This window comes from Peromyscus leucopus, chromosome 5 (assembly GCF_004664715.2).
Source record: "Peromyscus leucopus breed LL Stock chromosome 5, UCI_PerLeu_2.1, whole genome shotgun sequence".
Taxonomy (NCBI): Eukaryota; Metazoa; Chordata; class Mammalia; order Rodentia; family Cricetidae; genus Peromyscus; species Peromyscus leucopus.
In genome coordinates, this window is record NC_051067.1 from 4279928 (window position 1) to 4291943 (window position 12016).

The 12016-nt window shown below is 40.2% G+C and overlaps 1 protein-coding gene across 13 annotated transcripts in view; it reads left to right on the top strand.

The window, feature by feature from the left end:
- Positions 1–12016, top strand: part of Agtpbp1 (ATP/GTP binding protein 1) — a 171188-nt gene that overhangs the window by 54420 nt on the left and 104752 nt on the right. For all 13 annotated transcript variants that reach the window (XR_005091537.1, XR_005091536.1, XR_003733793.2 and 10 more), the window contains 2 exons: positions 1001–1178; positions 10592–10689. Coding sequence is in view for 9 of the 13 variants with exons in the window: in XM_037205673.1 (XP_037061568.1) it covers positions 1001–1178; positions 10592–10689 (276 nt within the window). In the remaining 4 variants the exon portion in view is untranslated. The remainder of the gene's footprint in view (positions 1–1000; positions 1179–10591; positions 10690–12016) is intronic.

A 12016-nucleotide genomic window follows, 5' to 3' on the forward strand; every position in this document is an offset into this window, starting at 1 on the left:
AAGATTGTGAAGAATGTCAAAGTACCCCTGAGAGGGAAGTTGTCACTGACAGTGTTGTCAAATCCCCTGCATTTGACATTGGCCAACCAGCCTGCCTCTAGGAGCTGAAGTGGGGTCTGCTCCCACTGTTGTCTACAGGAGACGAAGGACCTGGTCTTGAGAGGCATTTTATTCTTACACCTTGGTTCTCAGTACTTCTTATTCTTCTTCATGCCCTAGACAAAGTGTCTGAGTGACTCCACTTGGTGATTTTCATTGTCCAAGATAAGTTGTAACACAAATGTTAAAAGGTCTTATGATAAAAAACCCACAGCCAGATATTGGGGTAAATGCTGAAAGATCAGAGAGACAAAGGAACAAGCCACAGCCACCTCTCACCTCACCCACTCCATAAATCCTTTGTTTGGATGTTGTTGTGTTCTCACCTGAAAGACTTCAGCCCAAAACGCCTCTAGCTGAAAGGGATGCTTCTACCGAAAAGTCTTTAGTTCCTGTCACCTGATGCCTTATATACCTTTCTCTGTCCAGCCATCTTAGTGCTAGGATTAAAGGTGTGTACCACCACTACTTGGCTCTATTTCTCTCTTAGAATGAGTCAATCTCATGTAGTCCATGATGGCTTTGAACTCACAGAGAGCCAGACAGATCTCTGCCTCCTGAGTGCTAGGATTAAAGGTGTATGCCACCACTCCCTGGCCTCTATTTTTAATCTAGTGGCTTGTTTTGTTCTCTGATCTTCAGGTAAATTTTATTAGTTTACACAATATATCACCACAGTAATTACTAAATTTTGCCTAGTGAACATTTAAGGAAAAAAATCCTACTGAACCAGTCACATGTGACTCCTGAGTACAGATACTTCTGGAGAGGAAAGCCGTTTTCTAACTGCATTGTGTTATAGTATTTGTGTGATGTTTGTGGCTAGGCAATCTTTATTATGTTACATTTTGAATATACGGTGTTGAGCTGTTCACTGACTCACATATCCTTGTTTGAACAGGAATGCTTGGCAGTCAGGACTCTTGATCCTCTTGTCAACACCTCGAGTCTGATAATGAGGAAGTGTTTCCCCAAAAACCGCTTGCCACTCCCAACCATCAAAAGTTCTTTCCACTTCCAGTTGCCAGTGATCCCTGTGACTGGACCTGTGGCTCAGCTCTACAGCTTACCCCCTGAAGGTAGGGGCCTTAGGCTGCTATGGAACTCCATTGACATAGTTATTTTAAACTTGTGTCTGATTCCTCAACAAGAGGCCTTAATGTGACCATGATAAATCCCCACATTTACTTTAGTCAATAAGCATTTCTTTAGATGTAAGAAACTGAAGTCTAATACATACATACATACATTGCATGTATGTCAAAGTGAGTTGTGAAACACAAGAAATTAGTCAACCATCAGTGTAAGCTTTCAGAGTGTAAGATGGTGACATCAGATGCTTAGGTCATTCATTATGTTTAGGATTACCTGTGTAGCTTTAAAAGAATTTATTGCATATTATGATGATGGTGATGATGATGATATGGGTGTGTATGTGTATTGTGTGTGCCTCATGCATTTATGCTCATGCTACAGTGAACATGTGAAGGTCAAAGGACAACCTTCAGAAGTTGGTTCTTTCCTTTCACCACATGGGTCCCAGGGACCAAACATAAGATCAGGCAATCCCACTGAGTCCCATTGCCGGCCTGATTTTTCCTCCCATAAGTTAAAAACCTAATCACCAAAATTAGCAAGAATTGAACAAATAATTTACTTGGAAGAAGAGTGAAATTATTTGAGGTAGGCTGCTTTTCATTTTTAGTGTAACACTGTAGGTATGTAGTAAGGAAGAATTGAAACTTTCCAAAGTGGTTTTTGTTTTTGGTGGTATTTACTAAAGTGGAAAAGAGAAGTAGTTATGGATTGTAGGGTAAAAAGGGCCAAGGAAAAAATGCTCTGCCCCTGACCTGAGACCTGCGCCAAAGAAAAAAAACCCTGATCCTGACTTGACCTCAGTTCTAGGGCTTGAAATTGCAGCAATCCCTGAGCTTGCCCCAGAACCACACCACAAAATCCACTGATCCTGCTGGGCAGTGGTGGCGCTCGCCTTTAATCCCAGCACTCGGGAGGCAGAGGCAGGAGGACCTCTGTGAGTTTGAGTCCAGCCTGGGCTACAAAGCAAGTTCCAGGAAAGGCGCAAAGCTACACAGAGAAACCCTGTCTCGATCTCCGATGAAATCCTACATAAGGTCTGAACCTTGTTCAGTTTGCTGCTGTTGCTCACCTGAGGCAGCCACCCTCCTAGATTCTTCCTTCCCGATAAATCTCTTGAGTCAGGTTTGTTTTGGTGTGGCATTTTTGCCAGAGTGGAGCTCAGATATAGAGAACTGTAACACGATTGCAGGGGAAGCTTTCCCCTGACAGAGCAGAGTTGTTACATTCCCAGGACCTGAGCAGAGAACAGAGAGCAGAGAGAGGGAACTTCGCTGGGCAGATCCTCCTCCCCTGCTGGAGCAGAGCTGTTATGCTTGCTTTGGGGAAATCTTTCTCTCAAGCAGAGCTGTAAGCTGCTATGCTTATCATGACTTTGTGGTATTCCTTGGCTCCTGACTACCAGGATAACTTTCTATCCGAGCTGCAATGCTTACATGGATATTCATAGAATTCTGTTTTCTAATTAATTATATCTTTGAAGAAATTTTTAAATTTTTTTATTATTTACAAAATACTTGAAATAAATGTTTTAAAAGTTTTCAAGTAATCATTAGTTTTTAATCCTTAATATGGATTTATTAAATAAGGTATATTATTATTAATTAAAAAAATGAATTATCTAAACACAGATTTAGTTGACATAAAATCCAAAATGAATCATTTAGAAACTTCTTTCAAAAGTCAGGCTGATGAAATAGCTTGTAGGTAATGGCATGTTATACCAAGCCTGATGAATTGAGTTCAATCCTCAGGACACACATGGTGGAAGAAGATGGAGTCTGGCAAGTTATCCCCTGACCTCTACAGGAGTGTGTGTGTGTGTGTGTGTGTGTGTGTGTGTATTAAAATTAAAAAAAATACAAAGTTTAAAAGTCAACAAGATTGAGTCTAGAAAGTTCTGAGTAAGATAGCTGAGTGAAATAGTTTTATGATTCCTTCTTTCTGGTCTTCTGAAATTTCTCACAGACTTTGAAAGTGAGGACATTTGTAGGATTCTGACAGGTGGGCAAGAGGAGACTTTAGGAAGCAGTTACCCTGATGTGGTAGAGGAAGGCCGAGGACCAGCACAGTCTTCTTCCTCTCCAGTGCAGTGTCTCTGGCTCCAGTGGTGCATTAATTGGAGTTTTGGACATCTTTCTTTCCCCCTCTAAATGTAGGAATGACGAGGTGTGCACTGTAGGTGTTAAATGGTGGTTCTGGCTGGTGGAAGGCTGGGGAAGCTCTTCTATGATGCAACAGGAAGTAACAGCAGGGAGCAAGTAGAATACATTCTCAGAGTGATGTTTAGTCAGAGTCCAGATTAAGGGATAGTGAAAGTTCACCTGCAGTGTAGTGAATTCACCAGGCATGGGAAAAAATGAGAAAGGTGATATTTTTCTGTGGGATCCTTTTCTGTATGTTTCTCAGATTTGATGAATCACTAAACTAGAAATGTGTTTAGTTGTTAACTCACAAGCCTTCATTCAAATGGGATGGGAAGTTTCTGTAGACTCCTTGGCCAAGGAGGATGTCCTTATTCTGTTTTCCATTCCTTTCTAGTGTGTCAGAATTATATTTTAGCCTTCCTTAGCTAACATGGGAGTTCCTCTGGAATAGGTCTGGACTGTTTCTTGGGCATTATATCAAAAAATTCTCCACTTTTGGATGATTAGATGAATGTTGTCATTTTAGTCCATTTCCCAACTACCTGACTTAGTATGGACACCATAGAACTAGAGCTCCATCTCACAAGACTTCCACATTAGATACCTGTTGTATGCCCAGGCTTCCTCTCTTTTGGAGTGACTATAAAGTTGTTAGGGAGTTTCCACAACACTGTCAGTATTGATCATTTGCTAGATATAGATTTGTGCTAGGACAGCTCACACCAGCCAGGAACACTGTGTACATTGTTTGTTATAAAGGTTACAATTCAGGTATAGTCAGAAGGAAGTGCAGCATAGGATTCACGCTCTCTGCAAGCACATCCTCCTCCTAACATCTTGATGTGTTCACTACCCCGGAAGCTCTCTGAGCCACATTCTTTAGAAAGTTTATGGAGGTTTCATCAAATAGGCATGATTGATTAAACCATTGATTGTTGATGACTAATTAGTTTGTAGGTCCTCCTTCCCTCCTCAGAGGCTGAGAAACAGGGTTGAAATCCCCAGCCCTTTGTTTAGTCATGTCACCAGCCTCCATCTTGAAGCTACCTAGGGTTTCTTCATTAGAGCAGAAGACATTCCTGCCACCCAGGAAATCCCAGGGGATTTGGCAACTGTCATGACCCAGGGACAAAATGGAATAGATCTCTATCACAACTACAGTTTTAACCCCTATTTTCTCTTTAGTATCCTTTATAAATTGTATGACGATTATAGGGTACATTTATTATTTGCTGAGTGGGTAGAGCTAGACTCAGGACTGGCCTTCTTGAGTGCCAAAAGATAGTGAAGTACCATCTATGAAGATCTGAAGGAAAAAGTTCTGATCTGAGGTTTCTAAACCTTCACTAGCTTCCATCTTGAAGGTGGTGTGTTCTTAGATATGTGGGTGTAGAGCTGTATATATTATGTGCCCTTCCTTAAGTGATGAATGAAGTATTGATCCAGCCTGTCAAGTGATGAATTCAGATGTTGAGAATGCAGAGGGCCCCACAGAAGAACAGTTGTATTAAATGCTAGAACTTGCCCACTCTGTAATACCTAATAGTCACTGCATTAATATTATGACATAACAACCAGTTTTGGTACAAGGCTCATAATATTACCATAAGCAGAGCCTTGTACATGAACAAATAAATTTCATGTTGATAGATTTCCCAATATAATTCTTGCATTTCTAAAATGGCACTTGAAGAAATGTACATTTTCATTTGTAACATACTCAACAAGAGGTGTTCAGCTTGGCCCCATTGGCCCCTAGGACCACACAGGCTAACATCAGAGACTGCCCCTGTGTCATTCTGGGTAAAACTTTGGGGGCCTTTGTTTCTCTTGAATGAACCCACCACTGCTATGTAAAAGCAAGGGAGTTTCAGAGATGAATAACAAACCTTTTAGAGATCTGACTGTGAAACATGAGCAAGCATGTCAGTTTTGATAGTAAATCTAAAGAGATAAAATATTCTTATTAAAGGCTGCTGTGGTAGGACCTTTATTACCAGCACTTGGGAGGCAGAAGATAGGCAGATCTCTGCATTTGATGCCGGCCAGCTATACACAGTGGGTTCATTTGATGCCGGCCAGGTGTACACAGTGGGTTCTGGGCCAGCTAGACCTACACAACGAGATACTGTCTCAAACAAAAAGTCAAAAGCAACCACAACAACATTGTATTAAAAGATCAGGACTCTTACACTGTGTGAAAGAGCAGATACTTACTGGAGAGTTAAAGAAGTGGTGTGGAAAGCTTGACAGGAAAATAGAAAATGTGTATAAGGAGCACTATTACAGAGTACAGACCCAGAAGGAAGTGAGCATGAGACAGGACCACACATATGCTGCACGGCAGGGTGAAGTCAAGGCTGTGATCAGTGAAGTAGTCAGTAGATGAGTAAGTGTGCCTCTGAGTACCTGGCAAGTTAAACGAGGAGATGATGTAAATCAAAGTCACGCTACAGAGAACACTCTTAATACATTTTAATTGATTATTTACAATACATTTAATTGAAATATAATTGAAATAGTACTTTAGGGACATATAATTAATTAAAACAATTTGAATATATAATTGAAATAGTATTTTAGGGACATATAATTGATTAAAACTGACTGGAATAATAAAAAACCTGAAATGGAGTATGTCGTCAAGTTTGTTTGGTGATATCGACTGTTGATGACATCATAGATTAGTTCTCTCAACTTTCAAGGAATTTTCCCATGCTTTATTTTCCAGAGCATAGAAAAAAAAGAAAAGTCTAGAAGTTAGCATGGGCTGAAAGCAAAACCTGGTAAGGGTTACCGGAGACAGCACGCAGCTAAATCTCACTAATCAAAACAAGTGTACAAATCTTACAGTAGAGCAGATTGAACCGGGCAGTGTTTATTTGTGTAAGACATCCTGGTTATTTTTAAGAAACGAAGTTCACTGTAATATTAAAATGGGTGAAGTTTATTATTAGTAGGTCAAAAAATGGAAACCAACCAGTTATTTCAGTAAATACCATGAAGAGATTCCAGATAAAATTTATTAAGGAAATTGGCAGTTATTTTGAACAGTGTTACAAACTTTTGTCTATACTGTACCTCAGAAATAGTAATGAGATATTAAAAGATATATCTCAAATCATGTAGGTCAGTAAGATAGAAAAAGAAAGGACTTACTTGTTGAGAAGGCTAGATGGATGAATTGTGGAGGATATCATTACAGTGTTACCCAGGAAACCATGACAGAAAATTTAAAAGCACCAGGTACAAGGAAAATGAATAAAATATAGTTGTTTTCCTAATCTGTGTCTGCATGTTTATAAAATCAAACTTTTATACACACTGCATATCACATACCTAAACGCCTAAAAAATGTATCTCTATACAAAGATATATCCACACCTGTAGGCTAGCCTTAGAGATTAGCTTTAGAGATCTAATACATACAACACATAGAGGGGGATTGGACCTTATTTATAGGCATAGTGAAAACAATTCCTTTGTTTATAGTTTGAGTCCTTTTCCTTTAATGGTGGTATTCCAGTGATGCTATCATCTTACTAGCTATCAGAAAGATATGTAGAAGTGTTTCCTGCATTGCTGTGGTTAATATATACAAGAAAGCAGATGACAGCTTTGATTTATAGCCACTGGTTTTGATTGTATGCTGAAGGTATAGTTAATTCTTAGCAATGCAATGCTGTAAGAAAGTGTCAGGTGTTCTGAAGCTGTATGATGTTTCACATTTGGAGCATGTACCTAAAGGAAAATACTTGGAACATTTGGCCTCAAATTAAAAACATTTTTTTTCTGCATTTCTAAACTCTGATTTCCCACACTATTGAATCAGGTATTTTTTCTGTTTGCAATAGGCCTTTGTTGAATTTAGTGCATTTTTTCCTGAAGAATGTTTTGGGTTGAAAGTGCCATTACTCTGTGAGCAGCCTGGTGCTTTACTCCTGTCTCTCCATAGTTATGCTCCATATCCTTTTACATGGAACTCTGTGAGTGTTTCTTCAAGCTGTTTCTTTCATTCCCTTAGCCTTAACTGTCCCTCTTGATTGGTGTTACTTCACTCATATGTTCTCCTCTTATACCTGCCAGAAAATGCAAGTTATATCAAGCCATTCTTTTCTTGGAAATCTTGTGGTTATGTTCTGTAGGTTTAAAATCTAACTGACTTGGCAGACAGTGTAATATCCATCCCATCTCACTTGTTTATTTAAATTTCCCAAGCACACTCTACATGTCAGTCATATTAATTTTCCCAATATCCTATCATCTCACTTTCTTTTTTTTAAAAATAGCATTCTTTTTTTTCCTTTTATTTTATTTTACAGTATCATTCAGTTCTATATATCAGCCACGGATTCCCTTGTTCTCCCCGCTCCTGCCCCCCTCCCCTTCCCCCCAGCCCACTCACCATTCCCACCTCCTCCAGGGCAAAGCCTTCCTGTAGGACTGAGATCAAACTGGTAGACTCAGTCCAGGCAGGTCCAGTCCCCTCCTCCCAGACTGAGCCAAGCGTCCCTGCATAAACCCCAGGTTTCAAACAGCCAACTCATGCACTGAGCACAGGACCCAGTCCCACTGCCTGGATGCCTCCCAAACAGATCAAGCCAATCAACTGTCTTACCCATTCAGAGGGCCTGATCCAGTTGGGGGCCCCTCAGCCTTTGGTTCATAGTTTATGTGTTTCCATTCGTTTGGCTATTTGTCTCTGTGCTTTATCCAACCTTGGTTTCAACAATTCTCGCTCATATAAACCCTCCTCTTTCTCGCTCATTAGACTCCCAGAGCTCCATTTGGGACTAGCTGTGGATCTCTGCATCCAGATCCCTCAGTCGTTAGATAGGGTTTCTGGCACAACTATTAGGGTGTTTGACCATCCCATCACCAGAGTAGGTCAGTTCGGGCTGTCTCTCGACCATTGCCAGCAGTCTTTTGTGGGGGTATCTTTGTGGATTTCTGTGGGCCTCTCTAGCTCTTTGTTTCTTCCTTTTCTCATGTGGTCTTCATTTACCATGGTCTCCTATTCCCTGTTCTCCCTCTCTGTTCTTGATCCAGCTGGGATCTCCCACTCCCACAGGCTCTCTTTCCCTCTACCCTCACCCTTCATTACTCCCACTCATGTCTAGGCTGTTCATGTAGATCTAAGCCACTTCTGTCATTGGACGATCCCCATGTCTTTCTTGGGGTCCTGTTTTCCAGGTAGCCTCCCTGGTGATGTGAGTAGCAGTCCAGTCATCCTTGTTCCACATCTAGTATTCTCCTATGAGTGAGTACATACCATATTTGTCTTTCTGAGTTTGGGTTACCTCACTCAGGGTGATTTTTTCTAGAACTATCCATTTGCCTACAAACCTCATGATGTCATTTTTCTCTGCTGAGTAGTATTCCATTGTGTATATGTGCCACATTTTATTTATGCATTCTTCAGTTGAAGGGCATCTAGGTTGTTTCCATGTTTTGGCTATTACAAACAATGCTGATATGAACATAGCTGAGCAAGTGCTCTTGTGGTATGATTAAGCATTCCTTGGGTATATGCCCAAGAGTGGTATAGTTGGATTTTGGGGGAGATTGATTCCCAATTTTCTAAGAAAGCGCCATATTGATTTCCAAAGTGGTTGTACAAGCTTGCATTCCCACCAGCAGTGGAGGAGAGTTCCCCTAGTTCCACATCCTCTCCAGCATAAGGTGTCTTCAGTGTTTTTGATCTTAGCCATTCTGACAGGCATAAGGTAGTATCTCAGAGTTGTTTTGATTTGCATTTCCATGATGATTAGGGATGTTGAGCAATTCCTTAAATGTCTTTCAGCTACTTGAGTTTCCTCTGTTGAGAATTTTCTGTTTAGTTCTATAGCCCATTTCTTAATTGGACTGTGGCAATTTTACCAAAAGCAATCTACAGATTCAATGCAATCCCCATCAAAATACCAACACAATTCTTCACAGACCTGGAAAGAATACTACTCAACTTCATATGGAAAAACAAAAAACCCAGGATAGCCAAAAGAATCCTGTACAATAAAACAACCTCTGGAGGCATCACAATCCCTGACTTCAAGCTCTACTATGGAGCTACAGTAATAAAAAAACAGCTTGGTATTGGCATAAAAACCGACATGTGGACCAATGGAATCGAACTGAAGACCCTGACATTAATCCGCACATCTATGAACATATAATTTTTGACAAAGAAGCCAAAAGTGTACAATGGAAAAAAGAAAGCATCTTCAACAAATGGTGCTGGCATAACTGGATATCAACCTGGAGAAGGCTGCAAATAGATCTATATCTGTCACCATGCACAAAACTTAAGTCCAAATGGATCAAGGACCTCAACATAAATCCAGCTACTCTGAACCTGCTAGAAGAGAAAGTAGGAAGTAGTCTTGAACGCATTGGCATAGGAGATCACTTCCTAAATATAACACCAGTAGCACAGACACTGAGAGAAACAGTCAATCAATGAGACCTCTTGAAAGAAACTGAGAAGCTTCTGTAGAGCAAAGGATACGGTCAACAAGGCAAAACAACAGACTACAGAATGGGAAAAGGTCTTCACCAACCCCACATCTGACAGAGGACTGATATCCAGAATATATAAGGAACTCAAGAGACTAGACATCAAAACGATCATCTCACTTTGTTATACTTCCTCTTAGAGCCTCACTGTGCAGCCCCTGGGTCTCCTTCAGGTGCTGCCCTGTGAAGTGCTCAATAGTCATCCCTTGGCCCTGTGTCGTTTGTGGCCATTTACTGTCTGCCTGGCATTCCTCCTTTAGGGCAGTAATTATATCTTTAAAAAGTTCCTAGTTTGTAACACAGTATGTGGCACATGGTCAGTGAAATAAATAATTGCCAAGGAATGAAGTGAATCAGAATACTTCATTTGGGCTACTGTAACATAGGACATTATTAGATTTGTAACTGAGAACATCAGTAGTAAAACAATTAATTTGTAGTTTTCCAAGTTTTAGGGCCCTTCCACATACTTTCTCTGGTTTCTAGGGTTGAGATATATTTATAGATATTTTAAGTAAGGAATCGAAAAAGGAAACAGAAAACAAAAACAAAACCTAATATGAAATTGTTGAAGAACAAAAAAAAGAAAGAAAAAAATTTGTTGAGTAGATGAACATGATAATTCAATTATAAAAGAAATCTCCTTGCCTTTCCTTGGCGGTTGGATGCTTTGTGCACACTGTGCGCGTCTGCCTCGTAGGTCCTTGCCTCTGACTGACATGTCTTTTGTATCACAGTGGATGATGTGGTGGATGAAAGTGACGACAATGACGATGCTGATTTAGAAGCTGAAAATGAAGTAGAAAATGAAGATGACCTAGATCAAAATTTTAAGGTTGGTACATTATCATTAGTAAACTTTATAAATTGTATATCTCAGCTTTAAAATAGATTTGTTGATGCATAAGACTATAGATAAAATGTTTTATCCACGTCTTTCTATTGTAGCTGAATCTATTGGTTAGAAAACAGCCCTAATGTACTGGCCATTGGCCCTGAAGAAAAAGATTTTAAGCTTTCTGACTTAGCTTTGGAAACATAAGGGCTCTAAGGAGAGCGGCTTGTGACTGCTGTGGCAGTTTATTCCTTCTGTCAGCAATCTTGTGGGGCTGTAAAAATATAGTCTGTAACAGAGGTGCTTAGTGATGATGTCACAATTCTTAAGAGGAAATGTAAAGCTGTTGCTTATACCTGAGTTGTTCAGCTGAAGAGGCTGGTGTGCTCTCAGTGTTGTGCTATGTCTGGAAGCTCAGAGACTCTTCTCTATTTTATTTGGTGCAGAGGAGTCATTACAGCATCTTCAGAAAAGTGGTCTCTTTGATTGTCAGCTGCTTAACTTGCTTACTGCCTGCTTTAAGGGGAGAGCTAATTTTACCTCTGCCTGATTCTGTTTTTTCTTTCTTTCTTGTATTGGACTATTGGGGTTGGAGAGATGGTGGCTCAGCACTGAAGAGTGCTTGCTGCTCTTGCAGAGGACCAGATTTAATGCTTAGCATCCACTTGGCAGTTCATAAAAGTTTGTAACTCTAGCTCCATGGGACTTGACTAGAGACGAATTTCTAAAAGGTCTTGTTAATAAAAACAAACCTGGAGCCAGGTATTGGGGTGAATGCTGAAAGATCAGAGAAACAGAACAAGCCACAGCCACCTCACCTCTACAGTTCCTCAGCTGATCTTGTTTCCTCAGACTGAAAGCTTCTGAGTCTTCACCTGAATGGATCTCAGCTGAACTGCTGCCAAAAACCTAAAATCTTAACCAGGCTCTAGTTCCTGGTCCTCACGCCTTGTATACCTTTCTGCTTCCTGCCATCACTTCCTGGGATTAAAGGTGTGTGTCACTACACCTGACTCTGTTCCTAGTGTGGTCTTGAACTCTCAGAGATCCACATGGATATCTGCCTCCCAAGTGATATAATTAAAGACCACCATTTTCTGGTCTCTATGTCTATCTAGTGCCTGTTCTCTTTTCTGATCCCATATAAGTTTATTAGGTGCACAATATATTGGGGAACACAATATCACCACACTTGACACTGCTTATGGCCTCTGCAAGTACCAGGCACACATGCAGAGCACATATATTCAGGCAGACAAAACATTCATATACATGAATTAAAAATAAATAATACTTAAAAATATCTTGGAATACTACCTTAAAATTG